Source organism: Cloeon dipterum, chromosome 1, assembly GCF_949628265.1.
Source record: "Cloeon dipterum chromosome 1, ieCloDipt1.1, whole genome shotgun sequence".
NCBI classification, from domain to species: Eukaryota; Metazoa; Arthropoda; class Insecta; order Ephemeroptera; family Baetidae; genus Cloeon; species Cloeon dipterum.
In genome coordinates, this window is record NC_088786.1 from 19,773,675 (window position 1) to 19,797,185 (window position 23,511).

The 23,511-nt window shown below is 38.5% G+C and overlaps 2 protein-coding genes across 2 annotated transcripts; one reads left to right on the forward strand and one right to left on the reverse strand.

The window, feature by feature from the left end:
- Positions 1–4,241: 4,241 nt before the first annotated feature.
- On the reverse strand, positions 4,242–5,484 carry LOC135946646 (uncharacterized). Its single transcript, XM_065494952.1, has 4 exons — positions 5,245–5,484; positions 5,054–5,197; positions 4,869–4,997; positions 4,242–4,775 (listed from the first exon to the last, which is right to left on the reverse strand). Exons 1-4 carry the CDS (start codon positions 5,292–5,294, stop codon positions 4,538–4,540), a joined length of 561 nt encoding a protein of 186 aa, XP_065351024.1. The 5' UTR covers positions 5,295–5,484; the 3' UTR covers positions 4,242–4,537.
- A 7,499-nt stretch (positions 5,485–12,983) lies between these two features.
- Positions 12,984–14,936, forward strand: LOC135937747 (uncharacterized). Its single transcript, XM_065481001.1, has 4 exons — positions 12,984–13,050; positions 13,185–13,405; positions 13,460–13,847; positions 14,332–14,936. Exons 1-4 carry the CDS (start codon positions 12,984–12,986, stop codon positions 14,880–14,882), a joined length of 1,227 nt encoding a protein of 408 aa, XP_065337073.1. The 3' UTR covers positions 14,883–14,936.
- Positions 14,937–23,511: the final 8,575 nt, after the last annotated feature.

Genomic DNA, 23,511 nt, shown 5'->3' on the forward strand with positions numbered 1-23,511 from the left:
GGTCTCTTTTTGTTCCATTCATTTCCTCCCTGCTGCGATTTCCACACATGTGAACTTCTTTAATTCTTTATCCCTCTTCCCCTTCAAAGGGAAACCTAAATCCTCACACATTTTCCCAGTAATTTCTAAGCCAGCGTGAAGTTTTAACAATTGACGAAATGTTAAAGATTGCAGGATAACACAAAAATCATCCATCATAGTACCACCAAATAAGATGTCCTAGGACAATGGTCCCCCTAACTTCTAGAGGAGCTAATAATATTTTCAAATCGAGGCAAATCAACATTACGTCAACCTTTTTTTATTCCGAGTCATCAGATTGGAAAGGGTGCTCGTGAATTAGGGCTGATCCAGGAAGTGAAAAACATAGTTGAGCAGGAAATATCAGAACGAATATAAGGAAAAAACATCGAGGAAGCTGCGTTTAATTTCAACTGATTTTTTATACATTTGTTTGCTCCTTAATTATTCAATTTCATGATATTTTTACTATTAATCTCGAATTTTCCTGCTTTCCGCTTATCTGTAAAATTTACTGCCAGACATTTTATCTGTTGGGCAATTTTCCGATATTGAATGAGAATTAAAGCTGATCTTTTCTTTTGACGCCGAGTTCTTGCCGGCAAAAGGGTTATTTCTACTCGCAAAAAGCAATTAGCAATTCAAATTGGCTAATCCTCATTTGATTCTCGGCGGGAGAAGTTTATTTAACCAAAGGCTGCGCTCCACGCGCAGACAGAGGAGGAATGTAAGTATATGCGTTTGCTGCTGCAATGCAAACGAGTGTTAAGGGGTGCGGTTTCTTTTCTTTTTCAGCTATTTGTATCAAAATGAGGCTGTAAATAAAGAGAAACACACTGCTCATTTCCTTATTCTCATCAAAATCGCAATGCAATTGCTAATATGAAACTTTGTTTAATGCATACCGTTGTTCTGTTTGGTAAAAAAAATGCTTTTTCACCCGGAACATATTGTAAAATAATTTCCCTAGACAATTGATTAATTTGCTTCATTATTTTTTCCTCCTTTATCTTCGCCCTTTTGGCAACGTAATTTTTAAACCCTTTTTCTATGTCTCTCCCGACGATATTTAGGACTTCGATTTTCTTGAAGAAATTCATCTCTTAACTTGTGCAACGTATTAAAAAAAATATTTTCAAAATAATGAAGCTTCTATAGATACAATAAGATGGTCATAAATGAACTGTCTGAACTTAATTCCTATATAAATATTACAAAAGATCAAAAGCACATTGAAGAATAAAATGTGTCAAAATACATTAGAATGCACTCGCGATAGCACCCTGACTTGTATAGAATGTCTCAGGTATTGAAGCCTTTTGTTAGCTATAATTTTGAATTTGGTGCAGACGAACTCACCTGCCGGAAGCACGAGTGTACCTGACACGTGCGAAGCTTCAATGGCGGGCGATTAGACGACAGATAAAACGCCTGGCATTTGGTTGTTATACTTTAATCTCCATATATAGTAAAGAAAATTGTTAAAAGAATTAATTTCACGTGATTGAACGGAAAACATGGTTCCAAGAAATCGCAAAAGAGTTTTGATCTCTATTTTAAAATTAAGGATTTTGGGATTTTGAAGAATAAAGTATTCAAGAACAACATCGGCTGAATATCACAGGCTTGTTTATGAATTAATGATTCTAGTTTTTTAAAAATTCATTACAATCAGTTGATATAATGGAACACTTTCAACTTTAGGATAAATTTATTTTAAAGTAATTTCATGACAATAGAAAAATTTAAGAAAGTCTGTGTTTACGAGCAGCGATCATTTACAAAATTTTTAGCATCAACTGTTAATATAAGGGTGCAAGGTCAAGATCATTCATTCATTCTCTGTCGATCCTGCTTATTTTTCTTGAGAAAAATAAAAATAATAACGCGACCGTTGCCAGCCAGCATCAGTTTCCAATAGGGCTCGAAATCGAGTTTTGATACCGGAAGTGGTGTGCGATGACAAAAAGGTGGCTCGCTCGCAGGGATGAAAATGTGTGTATTTATGGCGTGTGTGCATGCGGCAGCGGTGTCGACGCCTGCGAGCAACCGAGAGAGATGTATGGTAGTTTAAATAATGTGTTTATTTTTACACATGTTTTACAAATTAGTCTGCTTGGTTGCCACATAACGCGCGCTGCCGAGCGAGCGCGCACACACGCAGGCGAAACGAAGGGAAAGATAGATGCGTGTATTGCTCTCTCTCGCGCTTGGCACAAATAAATGTATTTTCGAGCGCCGCGCTTTATTAAAACTGCCGTACGTCTTTTTTCGCCCGCTTGCCCGAGCTGACACTTTCAATTTGAATTATCTTCCCCGAGAGCTGGCCTTTTTTTGCCTGCGTGTGTGCGTTCACACTCATTAGACGCTTCGCCCCAATTTGTTCGCTTTTGCTCCGCTTGGCTGACGCGTTCCTCAAGGGGAAGCCTGCGGCGTGATTGACACAGTAATTAATACGGCGTAACAAACCGCGAAATCTCAATTTCCACCCCTCGAATTTGCTTGTTCACACTGCCACTTCTTTGCCATCCCCGATGATATTCGATGATAATTATTTCCGCATTCTTTTACATTTTTTTAATTAATTAAGTTAGTTAAATGAGGATAAAATTCAATTTTTATGTACAAGAGAACAAATGGATTAAAGGCTAGATTGGTATAAAAATAAAAACAAATTTCTGATTTCCAGAGATTTATTCAAATGACTTGCCTCATCAAATGGAACCAATTCTTGTTTGTAGGTTTTAAGTCAAATTGCAGTGTGAACACTAAGATCAAATTTTCAAAATGGATATCAAATTTGAAAATGAACATACAATTTTTTAATTTGTATATTTCCATCGTTTAGACAAACGTCGTCACAATTTTTTTGTTTCGGTCGGTTATGCAGTTCCTGCTTGTCACTTTTTGCCATTATTCAAGTAACTTAATTTAATTTGACCTGTGTAATGTACATGAATAAATAAACAGATATACAGTGCGAAAATTCGATACCTGGAATGTAGTTTGCATAAATTTTTATTAAAACTATGAATTTGGAACTTTTTAAAATTTCAAAAAATGTTTGCACGCCCAAATCTTAGCTTCTGATTGTCAGATTTTCAAAAACAACACACCACTAAACTAATCTCGACCTGTGCTGGATAGCCGAAGTAGTCTTAAGTGTGCCAACCCTTCAACCCTTTTTTAGCATCCCGAAAAACTAAAATTTTACCATTTTTGGTTGTTTGCACCTCATACTGGGCAACGGAATTAAGTGTTTACAACCCTGAAACTACTTCAGTACATCACAGAACATGAATACGAGTCGAGCGGCATGCAGTTTTTGTAAATGCATTTGGAACCCGAGTATATTTGTTGAACACTGCGTATTCGATATAAACATGTTTTTCACCAAATCGTAGCTTCTATTACCATCAGATTTACAAAACATGCACAACATTCGACTCTCCACAATCTCGCCTATAGATAGCCTAAGAAGTGAAAGGGTCCATTTCAACCGCAAGAAGAATGGACCATGCAGAAAAATGAGCAAATCTATGCTGAATTCTGCTGAAAAACAGTAATTTCCTAATTAAAACCTGCATTCTAGGGGAGAGAAAAAGAAATTATTGATCAAATTGAATTTTTAGCCATTTTTAATGTCGAATGTCAACTAATTCCATTTTACAGTTGAAAATACCACGTTACACAATGCGCGAGGCCCTTGATTAAAATCTCATCTCCAAATCCCAACGCTGGCTCGTGTCCATTTCTGGAGCAATTCAAGCAGGCCGTGCCAAATGCGTAAAACTTTGAAAACATACCATATTTTATCTATCCCGGCGCATTATCAATGCACATTAATTCAAACGAAGATTTTATCGTGATTTAATTTCCTTTCGCACGTCATTCGAGCCGGGAAAGACGTATTTCGGCGGCGCTGGCAAATGAGCTGGCCATAAAAATGAGGCGTGATTCATTTCGAGGAGAATTTTTCTCCGTCAGCTGAAGCAGGAACTCGGCTGTCTGTTTGTCGCTGCTTCTGCTGCCATGTGTGCCTCGAGCCCGAGGCGTGCGCTTTCAACGTCCAATTTCACATATGTGCGCCCGCGGGATTAATAGTTGTCTCTCTTTCTTGTGTAGGTGCCGACTCAGATTAAGGGATCAGTTAAAACTGTCATTGCAATTCGGTGTTTCTCTGATGAATGGAATTTTTTGTTCAAGGAAAAATGAGGTGCTATCGTATACAACACGGGTTTTTATTAAACATCTTTCAAGATGTCCGTGTCGCCACTATAGTGATAAAAACATTTTTTATTCCGTTTCGCCCTGATATTAATAGGTTTATTTCGTCTTACAAAATATTTAACTTTCAATCCCAGTCGATGAATTAAATTAAAAATAACAGATATGTTTTTCTTTCATAAATAATTTGCGATTTGCGCCTTCAAATCGCCAAATTTCCTGCTTCAGATGTTTTCATAACACCTGAACCGGATTTCCTTTCCATTTTCTCAGTCTGTCGAGAAATTAATCATTTAACAACGGAGGCATACGGTGGTGGCGATTCCTCTTGCGGCGTTCCTGGGTACGCTGGTGGAAGGTCGTAGGTTTCGATGACAGTTTGCCAAGCACCTTCTGGCAGGTCTCCTTGAGAGTTGTTATCGATTTCGTTCATGATCAAGTAGAGCGGAGATCGATTCCTTGGTTCGAGTGAGTCAGTATTCCGGTCGGAATCGATTTGCCTTACATTTACTGCACCGCTAGGAACACTGCAATTGAATCCAAAATTTCGTAAGTGTTTTGTATGTATCTTTTAAAAATGTTGCACTTTGTTTGAAGTCTTTTTTTATAATTTAACTCACTTTTGAGCAGCAACGTCTCTCCTCTGCCGCAGCTTCTTCATCAATTTCACAAACAAATAAGAAATGATCCCGCAGGCGGCGGTGAGTGATAATATCAAGGTCACTACCAAAGTTGCGTCTGTAACAACACTGATAAAATTGCTCAATCTTTTGAAACTGTTCACTTTTCAGAAGGAATAACTCACTCGCATCCATTCAGGTCTTCATTCGGCTCCGCACCAGATATACAGACGCATACAAATTGGCTGAGGTCGCACTCCATCCAAGCACAGCATGTCGCTTCCCCAATACTTGTCTCGTTGGAGCAGCTTTGACCCAGGGCTGCGAAACTTTTATGCAAAAACTAACAACGGAAATTCAAGCTCAAGATACTTACTAACACACGCTTCCATTGTGCGGGGAATGGATGACATTGACTTGTTTCATATCGGCGTTTGGTCCTTTTATATAATATCAAAAGATAACGGGGAGAATTGACGCAAGCAGTTCACGCGACACACAAATATTTATCTTTTTCTGATAGATTAGGGTATTGTTCTTCTTTTATGATCGATTTGCGAATTATGTAATTTGATGAGGTATTTGTAACATTGTAATCGCAAATCAAAATGTTAAAAAAATTAAGCTTTGTCACTGTCCAAATTACATTTAAAAGAGTCCGCATGTCCACACTGACGACAGACTTGCAAAAATGTTCCTGTTCAAAAATTCATAATTTGATAATCTCTGCAGATATTCATTTCCACGGAATAATTTTTCTTTATTTTTCTATAATTTATTAAAAAAAGATATAAACAAAAAGATTTAAAGAGAGCCCTTGAAAAAATAAGTGTTGGGGTTTTTGAGCTCAACTTAATTTAAATTTTTTATTAAAAAAGATCTAAATTGTAAGTGCGGTTATAAATATTAATCAAATTATGACATCAAAGGCTCACTTTTAAATCTCTATTTTCGGTTGAATACTATTTTAGCTAGATTTTTTTTTAAATTGTTAAATTTATTTTTGGTCTACTAGCACGAAATTACATGTTTTCAAATTAAGTGAATCATAATTTCTTAAAAACAATACCAAATGTCCGAAAGTAAGAAGTTCATGCAGAACATGCCACTATTTCTTTGACCGACACAATACATATGATAAGGTTGTCTGGGCCGGATGCACTCTTTTTAAAGGTTTTTCTATTATTTCGTGCCATTTAGAACATCATAGGGTGACCGCTTCTCATGATCCTCTCATATGAATTTCTCTATCTGTCAAAGCTGTGTGTTTTTATATCCCTGCCTGGCCCCCAAGGATAAATTAATCATTGCACAAGCATTGAGTTTCATTTATCATTAGTTTTCTATCGATTTAATTGTCTATTTGATTCCATTATTAATAGCGAAATTTATTTAACTAATTGCTGAAATAGCATATAGGTACATTACAATCTGTATGGTTAATTTCAGATATTATGACACTGTGATATTATAATAGTGATTGATTTGAATCTATGATACGATAAAGTTACAATGTTGACACTAAATTGCTATTATGTGTTTTGAACTCTTTTGGACAAATTTCTTGCTTTCGGACAATTCCTAATTCGGATAAATTCCATTACGAGCAAATTCCAAAACACCTATTTTCGTGCCGTTTCTGGGCTCAATTATTAAAATGTGATGTAGGTATGAATCAGATAAGATAAATAATTGATCGCATCTTAAATTTTCAAACCTTTGCATTTCCCCTCATTCACTTTATAAATATTGTAAAAAATAAAAAAGGCAAGTTAAAACACTATTTTTGTCCAGTCTTCTATATTCTGCATGTATGTGTGTGTGAGAGAAAGAGTGAGAGGGGGTATATACGTTTCAAACGGGTTTAAGTGCTGCTTTTCATCCCTTAAGAGCAGCTCACTCGATTGTCAGCCGAGGCTAAGCTGCGATTTTTTGAAATTTATCGTCTGGTCTGCGCGACAAGATGTTAATAGAGGCCACCTTTCGCGTCTTGTGCGCCGAGTATTTGGATTTTGGACAGAAAGACGCTCAAGTGGCGACGGAGACGACGAGGAAGCAGCGCAGAGAGGCCGCCGCATTTAAAAATAATGTGTCGGGGGCTTTTTGAGCGAGAAAAAGAATCCTGCTGTCAAGAGTCGGCCGCGTCGTGTGAGCCGCACCAGCGCAGCATCGCTCCACAATTGATTTACATTTGCGCGCGCGGTGTAAAAATACATATGAGCCGCAGTCGTGAGCGAGCGAGCCAGCGAGAAATGATGAATGGGGTTAATGGGATACCTGTAAGAATTTCTGGCTCTAACGACCGCGCGCATCTCGTAATGGGACATTTTAGCGCCGTCCGAGGAACGCGTACGCCGCACGCGCATTAGCGTGAAATATGCCGCTCATTTGCGACCTTTTTACTGCTCTAGACTTCAAACAAATGCCTCTAGCCTCGAAATGTTAAAATCGGACTTTTTATCTTTCCGTTTCTGTTCTGTTCGCCGAATTGACGGGATTTTGAGCGCTTTTTTCTAACCAATTTATGGCCGGTGTGCGGCGTTTAGGTTTACTCTCGCTTTTACCGACGCCATAGCCTTTGGGGATATTTTTAAGAGTCAAAAATCGAGTAAAACATATATTTCTTGCGCGGAGTCTTTTTATCGCGGTTGATTTATTCCACATAAAAACCGTAAGATAATAAGTCCAGGTTTTTTTCCGGACGGTTTGGTTTGTTAAATTTTCGCAAAAAAGAGAAAATTCAAAGCTCAGAAGAGAACAAATCTTTTCTAACTTATATCTTTCAATTTTGGCTCAGGACGTTAAAAAATGAATATTGATCAAATTTGAAAGTTAGACATATTAAAAGTACTTAAAATTTTATATATTTAAATATTTAAAATGTGCAACTAACTAAGAATGCCATTTCTAAACATTGATTGATTTAAAATATGCTTTTGGTGCAAAGTCAAGACACAAGTGTTATAGTTCTAAATATTCTGGAGTGGGTTTTTGGTAAGTTGCCGTTTATTAAATATTCAAGCAGAAAGAGGAATACTATTTCGAGGGAAATTGTTTCCCAATAACATTTTTTTAAAATAGAGGGTTTTCTTACACTTCATATATTTCTAAAAAATAGTTTAAGAGAAGATTGTTTATTTTCAGAAAATAAAAACAGGAGTCTTTTATCTTTTATTTTATTCTTCAAATTATTTTAAAGATAAAAATAGTTGATCTCATTCTCATTTACAATTAGGTACATTGGGCTAAATATTTTCGTTTCAATTTTGTTGTTGTTTAGTGACATTTTTTTGCGTTGTCAACAAAATAACTAAAAATACATATCATGCATCATTGCAGAACATTCAGAAACGCACCTTTAGCAGCAACAATTATTGAAGGTACCTGCGGCTTCTTTTGGTGACAAAATAGCTGAACGGTCAATTTTTAACGCAGTCGAGCTTCTAAAAGATCAATCACTTTTGTAGGTTATCAAAATATTTCTACGGTAGCTGTCCTGACATGTGAACCACATTATTACACGGCAGGGGAATTCCAATCTGCTCACACATCAGGAAATCTTTTCATTGACTAGATATTGAATGGAATGGCAGTCGTCTCCCACCAGGAAGTAAAGGGATTTATATATACCTTTAGCGTGACAGCACGAAAAAGATAGATCATTTTATTTTCCACCGAACACACTTGAAAGGGTCAAGCAGACTGATATATTTGTTCCGAGGGCCGTGTTGAATCTGATATATATTATGTATGTTTAACATTGTGTGAGTCAGCCAAAATGATTTAAAATCTCTTCCCACTTTCAATCAAAATCTAATGCTCAGTTTTGTTTATATGCCACAACAAGCACAGGCTAATGCAAACTATCGAAAATTTTAATAGGCTTTTATTATAAAAATCCGATTTGTCAATAAAAATATGTTTAGAACTTGATTAAATTTGAAAGATGATGTCAATGAAAGCAAAAAGCACATGAAGACATCATAAAGCGGAAAAATTAAAGCTCGATATACACCGAAAAAGCTGTATATTCAATTTCAACCAAAAATTTAAATATTCTGATTAAAACTAGAAAAAACTACTAGAATTTATAAATTTAATTGGAAAAAGAAAAATTTTCCTTGGAATTCGGAGAATTCGTTAAAAGTTATTGAATCTAATGAAGAAATAAAATGAATTTATATATAATTTGCCGCAGCAAGGAACCTTGTAAAAAAATTTCCTTCCTTAAAAATAATAAAATAAATTTGAGTGATGACAATTTGGGCAATTGTCCCCGACTTGTCTACGAATGCGACCGAAAAACCGCGAGAACGGTGAAAACCCCGGAGGAAGCAGAAAAGGGCAAACGGTGGAGACCGCGAAACATATTCGTTCGAACTGATCACGCGGCATGAGTTCGTGTAAATTGTGCTGGAAGCAAGAACTTACAAATTCCTGAGGTGAAAAGGCGAGGAACCTAAGCATAGAAAATGAGTTCTTCAGGTTTTCGGACAGTTTACCGTCCTGTTTTTTTGCCCACGCGATCACAGCTGACAACAGGAATGATTCTGAGGCACGCTCGTCGAAACGATCGGATCGGAGCACAAGTAGCACTGTGTTCTCACTCACTTTCAGCCAAGCTGGGCTCTGGAGCGCGTTGAATGAATCCTGCACAACAGCTCGTAGCAGGGTGTCTATTAATTCGAGGTGTTTAGCAGGATTTTTACAGCTTATGAGATAGTCAAACAGCTCTAGTTTCTCCGAGGAGGATATCAGTTTTAGAAGTCCTTGGGTTTCCTCGCACAAACTGTCCAACTCGAAAATCACTGCTAGCTTATAGGTCTCGAGAAGTAGGGCCGACGAGCCACAGGGCACCTGACGAGAGTGAAGAAAATTCAAAATGGCGTCCAGGGGTCCTAGGTACTCCTGTTTCAAGTAAATGGTGTTTCCTTGCAAGAGATAGAAGGCGAGGCGGGGACACGCTCTTTCAACCACCGACTTGTTAAATTTTAAAAGGGCGGCATTTTTTCCATCCTCTGTCTTGATAAGCACCCTCGAGTCGGCGCGCACATTCATGCAGTTGTAGGATAATACGACTATCTGAAAATTGATTAATATTTAATTAATTTATTTACTAAACGTCAACGGCGTACAACTACTATACATATATATCCGTCTTCGGCACGTTCGAGATAGGGGGCCGGTGTCCTCCGTCCCTGAGTGCTGCGGGGTCTCAATACACGGCTAGGCCTAAGACCCCTAGAGGTCTGAGCCACCCAATTTTTGTCGGCTGCTGGCTAAACCAGCTTAGCCGCCTAAATCTCGCGGCTGCGGTAGCTCACCTAATATATAGGCGGCTGCTGGATGGCTCACGGCGCGGCTCCGAGTCACTATCAAATCACGTTTCTAAAATTGAATTTTTTCTAACATATTTACCAAAATTATTTTTTACAACAGTATTTAGGTTTCACGAGTTAATTTTCTTATTAGTGGAAGTGGAGTTTCTCGAAAACTAATAATAAAACCACTCCAACATTTTCAGCTACCTTTTTTGCTGCGGCGAGAATTTTTATTATTTTTGTTTGAACTAGGAAAATCCGGAAAATTTGTGGTATATTGAAATCCTGTCCTATTCCGTTGAAAATAATTCTAGCTCGTCCGTGTTAAAAACCGGTAAAGGACCGGATTACAGTTTCCAGTTTCGGTTCCCTGTCTTGACATTCACTCTTGTTAACGGATAGAAAGTACTAATAAGAAAATTAATTCGTGAAACCTAATTACTTTCGTAAAAAATAATGTTGGTAAAAAAATGATAGAAAAAATTCAATTTCAGAAACGTGATTTGTGAGTGACTCGAGCCGCACCGTGAGCCAGTAGCCGCCTATATTAGGCGAGCCACCGCAGCCGCGAGATTTAGGCGGCTAAGCCAGTTTAGCCATAGCAGCCGACAAAAATTGGGCGAAAAAAGCGGCGCGGCTAGCTCAGACCTCTAGTCACCCAAACCGTATCTCGAATGTGCAAGATTAAAAAAAAAAAATACTCACTGTATCCCAAATGAATGGTTCAGACGAAAGGGCAGGCTTGACCTCTGACCCAACCGTAACGTTACAGTCACGTGAATAATCTTCAAAATTGGAATGTTGCTGTAACTTCATCTTATGTGAGGATGTGCGTGTGTGTACTTTGTCAGAGGCTCCGCTAACTGATTAAACAAACAAACTGACCAACAACCCTGACACATAATATATGGCCGATTCTCAGGAGAGAACGTAGAGTGGGCTTCGACAATGTTTTCAGGAATATAGCACCTCCCCTCTTCCCCCGAACAGAGAAAGGAGACCTGTTTTACACTACTTCCAGGAAGCAAACAACACATATATATATATATATATATATATATATATATATATATATATATATATATATATATATATATATATATATATATATATAAATTGGTTTTCAAGGTTTTTCCTAAAGAAGGCCTATTTCTCGTGATGAATTCAAATGATTGACATGTACATATATTGTTGGAATCCCTCAAATAATCAATTTGCTTTGTCACTTTATGTGTAGACGACCTTTTTAATTTAATTTCATTTTATTTCTCCATTAAAAATTCAAATTAAATTTTTTAAATTAAATGTTGATGTTAATATCACATTATTATGCGGAGAAAAAGATTAGGTCGTTGTATAGCAGAGCTACCTACGGAAGGCATATCATCTCTTTTTAGTCACCTCGGAAATGTGCCGCCCGTGAAAAAATCGGAAGACACTCTTGTATTCTTTTATGGTTTGACCTGGACTTTGTAAATTTTATTGATAAGCCGGATAAGCCATAGAACAAAATAAAAAGCTGATAGAATTTTCTTTTTTTAAACTTTGCTCAATTTTTTGAATCTCTGCTCAGCACATCCCGTGAGCTAACCAGGTCCCAATAACTCCTCACCCAGCGGATAACATATGGGGCCCGAGTGGCCGCAGAGGAGCTAGGGCCTCCTAGCACCGAGGTCTCTTATTGAAACGCCAGACATTTTTCCGCTGGAAAAGTGCGAAAACCAGCAAGTGGCGAGTCGGCGCCTTTCAGCCCGTTGAGTTATTTGAGCATTTCGAGACACTAAATTATCTTTCGCCAAAACTTGTGTATGAACGAGAATTCAAGTGCGTTTAAGAAGAAAATTGAAGAAGAAGCAATTATTATCTCAAGCTACCATTGAACATTACTTCCTTCCAAATGTTGTTTCTTACATAATTGTCTCATTATTTTATTGATGTGTGCTGATTTGGGGCAGAGTTGCCCTGTAAGCCCATAATAAACTTAATTTTTAAACTAAATTAACCACATTTGCAATCTCTGCGACATTGAGCAGCCAGTATTAGATCCCCGAACTGCTCAAATATATCTCCCATTGCTTTGACACTCTTGCATTAACAAAAATGTGAGCCAACGGGCTGGTAAACCCGTGTTCTTGTTCTAACATTTCTTTCAGAAAACATTATGCAAAAAATTAATTCGGCAAAATTCACGGCAGTTGGCGGTTGTTTGAGGCTATATGGCACGGCTGGTTGAGACGCTTTAGCTATATAATAGGAAAAAAAATTTGAGGAAAATTAAATAAATTAATATTTTTGATCGACTATTCACCTAAGTCCTTATCGGTTGTCTATATACCATCGCAAACTATTTATATCTCATGTAGACGGAGTGGGCCATCTTATCTAATCTAATAATATCCCGACCGAAAAGCTGAGCGTTTGGTATGCGCCGTGATTTAAACGTGTACACGCCTAAAAATTGAGACAGACGATTGGCCAGTTGAATGAACACAAATCAAAATTAGAATAAAAAACGTGCTAGCTGTGACTATCAAGGGAAGAGAGGCGTGATTCTAACGTGTACACGTACACTGCACACCTTTTAAATTACTGAGAGCCAGATGGTTTGGCCGTTATCAAAAATTAAATTTGGGATTGGAAGCGTGTCAATTGCGTGATTTCGAGAGAAGAGGCTATATTACTGCAAGCATACGTTTCCAGCCTTCACACTTTGAACTATTTATTTATCTTTAACTGATAAAATGCCACTATTTAAAAAGCCCGTGCTCACCATATGCATAGAGACTTAACTAAGATGGTGCGCACAGTGGCTCTCGTGGCTCTTCTGGCCCTTGCTCTGCAGAATCAGGGCGTACTTTCAAGTAACTCTTTTTAATTTTGTCTTCTTGTTAGTGGAAACGTTCGGTAGAATTTAAGCTAGACACGACTCAAATTTTATCACATTTGCAGATGAGTTTTTTTTATAACTAATTCAAAATTTTCTGAATCTTTCAAGTATGTCTTTGGTACATCGAAACCGGCCTGCCAATTCCACAGCCCCTTTACATCGATCCTAGTGGCCCGCTCGACATTCATGGATTCTGGCTGCCCGGAAGTGATGATCTCGTTGTTGTCCCAACAGGCAGCCAGGTCCTTTTCGCCTGCCCTGGTGGATTGCTGCCCGCTACCGGAACTTCAGAAGTCCTTCTCACCTGCGTCGATGGAGACACGTTTAGTGTAAACACAATTCAGGCAAATCTCAATCAAAAATCATTCATCCTTGTGTTTTAGGATGAACTTGGAAACACATATCTTTTCAATCTACTTATGTGCACCACCACTCCAACCCAAACTGCCAGGAGGGTAGCTGGGGCTTCTTGCGGGAACAACTCTAGCAACTCTGTGGTCGAAATCGGTTTCGAAATTTCGAATGGAAACTTCTACTCCCTCCTTGAGATCTGCTTCAACGAAGTTTCTTATGACTCGCTGTACTCCAAAAATATCATGCCACCAGAAATTGACGGCCGTCAGACAACCTTGCCTGACCCTGACTTCTTCAAGGATGATACCTTCTACCCTCCTAACCTGGACCTTGACTATGCCTACAGCGTCGAGGGACAAACTGCCGCTGTTGCTCAAGCCGTCGGCTCTGCTTCCCTTGCAGGAGAATACATATCCGGTAAATAATTAAACTATTTTTGCAATAAGCACAGCTAGCCCGTTGGCTCGCATTTTTAAGGCATTCCTTGGAGTTCAAGGCAATGGGAGTTATTTGGGCATTTCGGTGGTCTTTTACTGGCTGCCCTCTATGTCAGAGATGGCATAAAATAAAGTGGTTAATCAAGCGACTCGAAATGCTCAAATACCTCACCGGCCTGGGAGGCGCACCGGCGCCGACCCGCTACTTGCTGGTTTCCGCACTTCTGCAGCCACTTGGGCCCTATGTTATCCACCCGGCGGTGCTATTTGGACCCGCTGAGCTCAAAGCCCACGGGATGTGCTAACCAGATGTTAAAGTAGCACAAGTAACGGCTTTTACGTTTCTGTCAATTTGAGTTGAACTGTAAAAAAAATAAAATCTAGTGTGCTACTACTTTATAAAATATTCGACAGTTCAAATTTTCTCCAATAATGGACACCTAACTAATTAAATTAATTCCCAGGTTTAAACGTCTTGCAAGAAGGCCGCCTGACTTCCAAACGTGACAATATCTACGGTTTGCACCAATTGGTGAACGCCTGGTACCTGAACCTCGCTCCGCAGTGGGATCCCATCAAAGATGGAAACTGGGACATTTTGCAGGGAGCCACTCGCCAGTTAGCTGAGGATTTTGCCTACGATCTGATCGTGTACACCGGCACCCACGGCACGACCACGCTAGCCGACGTCAACGGCATCGAAAAGCCCATCTACATCGCCTACGACGAAAGCGGCAACGGTCTCATCAGGGTTCCTGAGTTCTACTGGCGAGTAGTCTACGACCCAGTCACCCAGCGAGGCGTCGCATTCGTCACCATCAACAATCCTTACATTTCCAGCCCCGGCAGTGATTTCTACCTCTGTCCGGACGTGTGTAGTCAAATTCCTTGGGTCGTTTGGGATACAAACGATTTCACGAAGGGATACTCTTACTGCTGCGAGGTCAATGCACTTGCCCCGTTCGTCGAGGAGATTCCTCCCCTCACTGTCACCGGGCTCCTTACAGGAGTATAATGAATTTCTTTATTCATTAAAAACTGTTCAATAAATGAGATTAAATGTTAATTTTGCTAATTCAGACGTTTAATTATAATATTAGAACTTTTAAATAGCCTGGATTAAAAGTGTATTCATAAAATAATCTAATGGTAATCAAATTAGAAAAATATCTCTTTTGCGACAAATTAACAAATCGTCCTGGTCCCGGCAAAATTGCGCAACGTTCAACAAACACCAAAATTTTCATTGTCGAATTGAAAGTTGACCTTTTGTTGCAACAAGGAAATTCGCGTTCGGTTGTTGAAAGTTACGCAATTTTGCCGGGACCAGGACGAAATCGAATATTTTGCCAGAATGGATACAACAAAAAAGCACTGTGATTAGTCTATCTTCAAATGTCACAATAACATCCTACAGAGTAAATAAAAATGATATGGTATCAGTTAAATCTTTTGTGGAAACCCAGTATAGTATAAATCAAGGACCAAAAAATAATGAGTTACTCAGATTAGGAGTTACTGGGAATAATTATGCGCTTTTTCTCTTGGCCTAATTATAACTACTATATTTTTATATTTAAAATAAAAATTTCCAGCGGCATGTGCGATAGGATGGTCCTTTTCATAATTACTTTTAGTCATGGCCCTTCCAACAGATCGTGGATATAACAGCGGTGGGTGCCCAAATAATAAGCGCTTTTTTGAACTGTCAGCAACCCTGAAGAAAAGAGTGCCAGCTGCTCAATTTTTTCATGCAGTTGCTTATTCTGCCTCACCTATGAGATGCGTAACCAAGTAGTAAAAACTCTGTCTTGGATTTGAAGAATATTATAATATATCCAATCGTCCTGGTCCCGGTAAAATTGCGCAACGCTCAACAAACACCCAAATTTTCATTGTCGAATTTATTGTTGACCTTTTCTTGCAACAAGGAAATTCGCGTTTGGTTGTTGAAAGTTGCGCAATTTTACCGGGGCCAGGACGCAATGATCCAATGAGAGCGACTACCTGCCAACATCTTAAAATGTTGTTGGCGGCTTGGGCAGCTGGCAACCCTGTCGGCACCCCATCCTCGCGCATCTTGTGTGGCAGCAGCACATTTTAGTGAGTGAGAGAGGTGCCAAGCTGTCTACAAAGCAAGAATACGAGAAAAGGTCTCGCTCACACCCAAGCTGAAGCACCCGATAGATAATGTCCGAGTTTGCTTGCTTCCGCCCGGACCCCCAGATTAAGTTTCAACCAGCACTCCCTGATTTATGGTAGTTTTGCTTTCCAGCTGCAGTTTTTCCTGTTTCCAGCGTTACTGATTGGTTTCACAGACAAAACTGCACTTCGGACAAACTCACTTATTCTCAAAGAACATTAAGTGTGGCTCTCGAGGCGTAAAATACTTTTATCTTTTTTTAGTATAAAATTTTTATTTTAAACATTCCAAGCCCAGCTTATCAAGTCGATTATAAAATTACTCTTGTCTCATCTACACAAAAAAATGTTGTAAGAACATAATCACTATTTTATGAAATAATTTTTTTTTTGTTTACTGTTCAATTTTGTATGCGACAATGATTTACAATTAAATGTAACGAGGTTGAGTTAGATTACACAAGCTTATGGTACCACAATTATAAATTGGAGCAAAATATTCAATATTTATTCTTGGTTATATTCCTTAGGATTGAGTGCCAAAATAACCATAAAAATATAGAACTTTCAAAACTTTCTTTTTGTATAAAATTCAGAGGGGTTGTGAATATTTAGAATTCAATATTTTCAACATTTTATCTCACATGGTCAATCTAATATAATTTAGATTAAAATTTTAGGAAAGAGAGTTAAAAAGGACATTTGCCACCGACATATGAAATTTAAAAAAATATTCCTTTAAAAAAAGTCAGGATAATCACGGATAATTTCTTTGAAATCAAAATACTTCAAAATGCTAGGAATAAAAAAATTGTTTAGTAAAAATCCCTGCATAGAGTATTTCATTAAAGTGTTGTAGCTCAGCTTTACGTTTTGTTCTATTCGGTCAAATGAAGTGATGAAAATGAACCCGCTTTGTCTATGTGGAAAAAGATGCGGTTGACGCAAGACAAAAGGTGTCGGCGGAGCAGACAGCGTGTTGCCTGGCCACAGAGTGACTTGCAGATATGTGAAGTGGATGACACCGCATAGGCAAGAGGACCACCCTTGCCGCGGTACACACCAAAGAATTTTTCCTCTAGAATTATTAAGCAGCGCAGGCGGGACTGGGATTAGCGAGAGAGCTCGCATGATTTACTACGCGCTTTTCGCAGCGTCTCGGCAATCCTTTTCTTTTTATTTTGTCAGACAGACTCTCAAGCAGCCCCAACACGAATTCTTACAGCGAGGGTGTCGAAGGCGGCGGCACTCTTTTGAGGGCCCTTCTCTTGCGGCGTTCCATTTATCACGAAATGCGCACCCCGCGATAACGACAAATGCTTTTATTTTTTCTTCTTGAACGGGCATCCAGCTATTTTCGTCGCGTGTGGATGCACTCATACCACGCGCATTGTAAACGAACATGTTCATATTTCAGCATGGCTGCACTGCATCAATCAAATGCGAATAAATCTTTTTTTAATGAAGACGCCTCACCTGGGACATATGTGATTGTTGACAGGTGCGGAATCAACAAATGGTTATCTCACTCGTCAGGTGCTATATAAGTCCACATTTGAGCATTATTAACAAATAAACGCGTATAGGGAACTAAAAATAATGATTTTAGAGTTTTGGCTGAGGATAATAGAAGCACATATAAGCACAATTATTTGAATTTTAACATTAATTTAGATTCAAAATTTTGGTTTATTTACTCCAAACTTTTAAGCGCATGGGAGTTATTTTATAGGCAGGTTTCGATTCTTCCCGTCGAGATCTATTCAACAGTGTGAGACAATTTTTGGGGGATCTCCTTGTTGTGAAATAAAATCAGATTTTGAGTAGGGTGACAGGCAGTCCTCGCACCACGTGATAGGAAAGCATGCTTAAGCTTCGCAGGCATTTTTATCAAAAATCCACTGTTGTACTGGTCAATTTTCGCTTTAATTGAATTATTAGTAATTTTTTATTGACATAAAGCATGAGTCATGATCATTTTGTCCAGATAATTATGTCGTAGAATTATCATTTATTTAATAATCACAAAATAAGGCTCTCTGCGTGCGAAACATGATTTTTATCCGCTGGTTCCTGCATTCATTTTAAAATTGATTCCACTTCTCACGCTGCTCTTGCTTCAAATTAATTTAAAAAAAAACAAACAAATAAATAAAAACAGTAAAAGGACGTGAAGTAAAAAGGCGTGAATTAATATTAAGCATTAAAACTGCTGATGAGGTCTCTGGCGCCAAAACAGCGAGCGGAAACATTATTTCATGAGAACAAATTCACTAATAGGCCGCAATACTAAATAAAATCAGTGCAAAGAATAATAACCAGTTCGTAATTTAACCATAAATTTTCCTGCAAGTATTTATCATCTCATTAATTTTCTGTTTAAACAAAGCAGGTAGCAATTTTTTTATTTAAAAGCCTTCTGCAACTCAAGAACTCCAACACTCGAATAAAAAATCGCGCTGTGGATTTTTTCTGCACATTCCCTGCAACTTATTGACTTCTCATCCCAACTAAAATGCGCACGCACACAATTTCGGTTAATCCCGTCCGCAAATATGACTATTCAGAGGAGCGGGCGTTGAGATGGGCTTATTGGTGGCGCGCGTAATGTGTGGCACTTTTAATGTTTGACTTGCAATTTAGGATGTTTACCCAGCACCGCGCGCCGTTCGCTCGGCTCAGCAGCCAGGGGTGTGGGTCCTGCCTGCGTGCCGCAGCCGAGCGAAAAATGGCCGCGTCCCTGTGCAAACACACGGCAGCGTGCAAGCAAAAGGTTTTCGCCCCCGACCCAGCAGCATCACCCGGGTTGCTGATGATGCGGCACGCCCACCGCTACCACACCGCATTTGTTGTGTTTAGAAGGTTACACAAACTTTTCGAAAATAAACGCGGCCGATTTCTTCCCTGCGCCTCGTCTGCGCTTGCTTTTGAGACTGCTACACGGCCAAAGAAAAGAAGGAAAGAATAGGATCGAGAATCCGAGCGCCAGACAGACTTTAATCCAATTTGCGACCGACCCAAACAGCTCAAAGTATAAAAGATCACAATAAAGCGTTGAATGTTTTTTTAATGCCGTCAATATTTGTAGAAAATTTGTATCGCAGATCAACGGTATAGATATCCTCAGACAAACTTAAGGACCGTGTTCTATATAGATCCTAAAGGGGCTGTGCATTTATAAGGCAATTTTGTCATTGTTAAATGGCTTTAGTGCATCATTTAAGCACAATTCACACGCTCTGGAGGTTTTAAATTATATAATGAGGAAAATCTTTATTGTTCCATGTTAATCTTTAAAGATCTAACTTAGATTTGATTTTCATTTTTGAGATACGTGTACGGGTATAGGCAAAATGATGTTGCTCATCTTCTTTTGTGAAACCTTCAAATTGAAAAATATGAATGGTTTTTATCTTAAAAATTTTCATCAAAGAACTAATTAAATGATTAAAAACTATACGTATTTAAATAATTAAGCCAGAAAATTCGAGAAAAATTTCTTTAAGTTGTACGATTAATAATTATCATATATTATGATGGTCCCGTGACGATTGGATAGCTTAATAAGTACTGGCATTTAAAGGGGGAATACAGAGGGATGATTGATTAGATTGAATTTGAGCGATTTTGAATTGTTACCATGCTCAAACGCATAGTCGCAACCAACGAGAAATCCTTTCCCCCCCATTTATCGAGGGGTTTATGGAGGTAACTTGCCTACACCCGATTACGTGGCCTCGGAAACAGCCTTATAAATTTTATACCTTGCAAACAAATCTGGATTAATTGTTTTTAAAGATTTGGCGGATTGAGAACCTTTATTTAAATTTTAAGACACAATTTCCACACCGCAAAATTAACTCTATAACGCTTTAAAAATTGGCTTTTTGGTAGTTAAATATTTTTCCAATTTCCATCAATGATACTTTATTTTGCTCTCCTCTCGCCTATACATGATGATCTCTCTTTAGATGCGAAATTGCCAGCCGTGCGCAAACAAAGAGGAGAGCAATTTTGAGATTTTGATTTTCGCCGGCAGTTGTTATCTCTATTAAAATTTCGCGAGCTTAATGCGCGCCCGGGCGTGGTTTTTGTATTTGTTTTCTTTGCTGGTCGTGTGTTTTTCCTGCGCGCCCGCGTTTTTGCGATCGGCCGTCCACGCAGGCATATATACTCATATCTCTTATCGCTCGTACAAAAATATAATTTGCGAGCCACTTTTAATGTGCGGCGCGGCAACATCATCCGAGCAAATTGGAGCGCCGCCATTGTTATTCCACCGTGGGGCTTTTGAAAGCGATTAAATTACGCGGCCGCTGACAATATTGATTAAATGTCATCCCGCCTAAAATGGAGAACGCCGCGCGAAACAACACGCTATGAGCAAGAAAAACATACACCTCCTCCTGCGTATACAATTCTCTGCTTTGCTTTTGGCATTAAATTGAGGTGCACGACGATTTCGGAGATATATTTTTATCATTCTTAAAGTCGAAATCATTTTCGACTAGCCAGGAAAGGAAAAACAATTTTCAATCAAGCAATGTGCCATATTTATTTTTCAATTACTTATATAATAGTAAAGCATAAATATTTCTATTTTGCCACTAAAACTATATTTTATTCTGTTGTTAATAGTGCTGAGAATGATGACATTTTTTCGCAAAATAGTTGGATATTTGTATACTGATTTTTGGTGATAAATAAACGATGTTTTTATCAACAAATTTAGCCAAATTCAATTTTACGTTCTCACTATTTAACGTTTCTGTGGAAATTTAAATAAAAACGTCGTTTTCCTGAATCGAAGGCACGTCGAATTTAATAATTAGGATTTTGAAGTTGATTTTTAGTCCCAGCTACAAAGCTGTTAACAGACAAATTTTACTTCCAGCCGATTTAGACGGTTTTTGGTTTTCAAAAGAGTTATAAATATGTGATTTAAAATGATAAAAAAAATCATTTTTTATTATTACCACTTTATCTATTTTGTAATCAGAAATATTTTTGCTTTTCACAAGGTTTCAATGAGTCATTTCATCAATCATTTACACTTCATTTTTCAATGTGATAGATATCTTCAAAGCCTCGGCAGAAAGGGTGAAAGTTACCCTTCGACGTTTGGTTTTAAAGGTGTTTGGAGGCTTTGACAAAGACATGGGTTGAGAGCAGCGAACGTCGTCGAATATCGACCCTTGCTGTGTGTACACACACATATATAAAAAGGGAGCGACCTCGCCCTCGCACCTGGTTGTTTCGTTTTATCGCTGAGTGACAGCAGCCGCACGAAAAAAAGAAAAATTTTATTATAATGCACCCGGAAAAAGGCAGTGGTGACGCGGCGGCGGCGGGCGAGGCGTGGTCTCGATTCGATATGTGCCGTGCTGGCGAGGCAATCAAGCCGCAGCCTCGGCGCATCCCTTGAATATTGATCCACACACACACACACACACACACATACACACACGCAGCGCTGCCAGTGTCACATTCGAGAGAGCATGCACACACAGCACAGCAGAGAACTGTGCGCACCAGCCAACGTCAACAATGGCTTTTGATTCGTCCCTGCTCGTGGAACAACGTTGCGTATAGCCACGGGCCCAGCCGCAATATTTTATCGCAACGCCGCGGTCGATATTATATGTCGTCGCACTCGTCGCCTCAATTTCCCCACAGTGCATATATGGATGGACACATTTTGCGCCTCGAGCACGGTCCGGGTCGAAATTGTCGAAATAAAAAAGGGATGATAGAGTGCGTTGTGCAGTGCCATAGGAATATCGCAAAAAAGTTTTACCTAATAAGTCGGTTATATCTTTAATATTGGTTTGATACATTGATGATTCCTGTTTAATATTAAAAAGATTTGAACGGTGGGAAAATGCATAACAGGTGCCTAAATTATGATAGCTGATTTGTAACGTTTAATCAATGTTTCAGATAAACTAACTCTTAATTTTGATAAAAATTTTAAGGAAATTTTTGAAAATAAATTTTATGACAGCATAATATACTTATTGGGAACAAAATGATTAATTAAAGGATATTATGCTGGGAGATATTAAATTAACTTGGCGAAAAAATATATATTATATGACAAGAAACCTGCGAATAGAACGATAAAGAAAAAAGTTAGTTAACACGAATTAAAAAATATATAATAGCCCTGATTGCAGGGTAATTTATAACTGCCAAATAGGTGTATTGCAAAAAAACGGATTATTCAAAGAAGTAGCTACTATTTGAACATACAAGTTTAATTCATTTTTGTTTAATAAAACTCAAGAGACAAACATAAGGTCAAACGGCGTGGCTGCAGTCTTATTTACTTTGAATAACATTTGCATACTATCTAATGATTAACTTTGACTTTTTATTTATACGTATAGAATTTCTGTAATATTTACTTGTTAAGAGAGTTTGAACCGGAAAACGATTCTAATAACGTCTTGAAGATAAGAACTACTACTAGAATTAATTTCTCACTTGTTTCATACAATGGTCTTTTTATATCCAAAGAGATTCTCTCTTTCCTCCAGGTGTACGCCTTCATTATTTTTGTTTACCTTTGGAGCTAGCAGAGAGAGAAGAAGAGATGCTGGAGCACAACTGAGTGACTGCTCCTCCACAATTCACGCTTGCTGCTTCTTCCATCATGCACGGCGCAGTGACGGTGATGAAAATGCATAATAATAATAATATAATCCAAAATGGAGATGTTACTCTATACGTAAATGGCAGCCAGAGCCGCTTTTATTTTGTTTTTATTTATCCAGTTTTTTTCTCCTGTCAGCGGATGGACGGCTTTGTTCGGCCAAGTCATTGGCACCTGGTGATTAAATATTGTGTTTCCTCAAAGTCGAGAGTGTACTAAGAAAGTACAAAACAATTAGTGTGAGCGCACAGATGCGCTGCTGCCAAGACAAATGTTTGTGCAGCTCGTCGCTCTGGCGTCTCGTGAATAGAAAATTACTCGCTGCGCGATGCCGGATGAATGAAATGCCAGCTTTTCTTCTGAAGAGCACGAGTGTATGGCGTTGCATGCGGCTCTCGATATCATGCGGAAAATTTTTATCAAAGCGATGCTGCTCTCCCCTTTCGAATCGAAATCAATCTTGCGTTATGGGGGCATCCGCGTGGAGCTGTTGCTCGCTGCGCCTCGAGGCCCTCGTCGCGATCGTATCGTTTTAAATTATACGCCAGCAGCCCAAGGCGACTTTTGACACATCCGTCGTCCAGCAGTGTGTGCTTTTTCACATGAGAGTTTGCATTGAATTGTCTCTCAAATAATGCACATTAACATTAAAGCGCAGGCGAAATCAAAAGCATTCTGAAGCATATATATATGTTGTACCATTTTTATTGCTCAAATGAATTTCTACTGGTGAAAAAATATTATGAAATTATATGGCTTTTTTAATTCAATTTTGCAATTCGTAAATATACATGTGTTTGTAATATTTTAATACTGGTATTTAGCATTTAATAATCAAAAGCAGTAA

Bases quoted from the DNA above. Each gene is read 5' to 3' on its own strand.
- LOC135937747 (XM_065481001.1), top strand. From the start codon at position 12,984: ATGGTGCGCACAGTGGCTCTCGTGGCTCTTCTGGCCCTTGCTCTGCAG. The intron at 13,406-13,459 runs GTAAACACAATT...CTTGTGTTTTAG, and splicing joins TCGATGGAGACACGTTTAGT to GATGAACTTGGAAACACATA. The intron at 13,848-14,331 runs GTAAATAATTAA...ATTAATTCCCAG, and splicing joins TGCAGGAGAATACATATCCG to GTTTAAACGTCTTGCAAGAA.
- LOC135946646 (XM_065494952.1), bottom strand. From the start codon at position 5,294: ATGAAACAAGTCAATGTCATCCATTCCCCGCACAATGGAAGCGTGTGT. The intron at 5,198-5,244 runs GTAAGTATCTTG...TTTGCATAAAAG, and splicing joins CACAATGGAAGCGTGTGTTA to TTTCGCAGCCCTGGGTCAAA. The intron at 4,776-4,868 runs GTGAGTTAAATT...ATTCAATTGCAG, and splicing joins AGAGACGTTGCTGCTCAAAA to TGTTCCTAGCGGTGCAGTAA.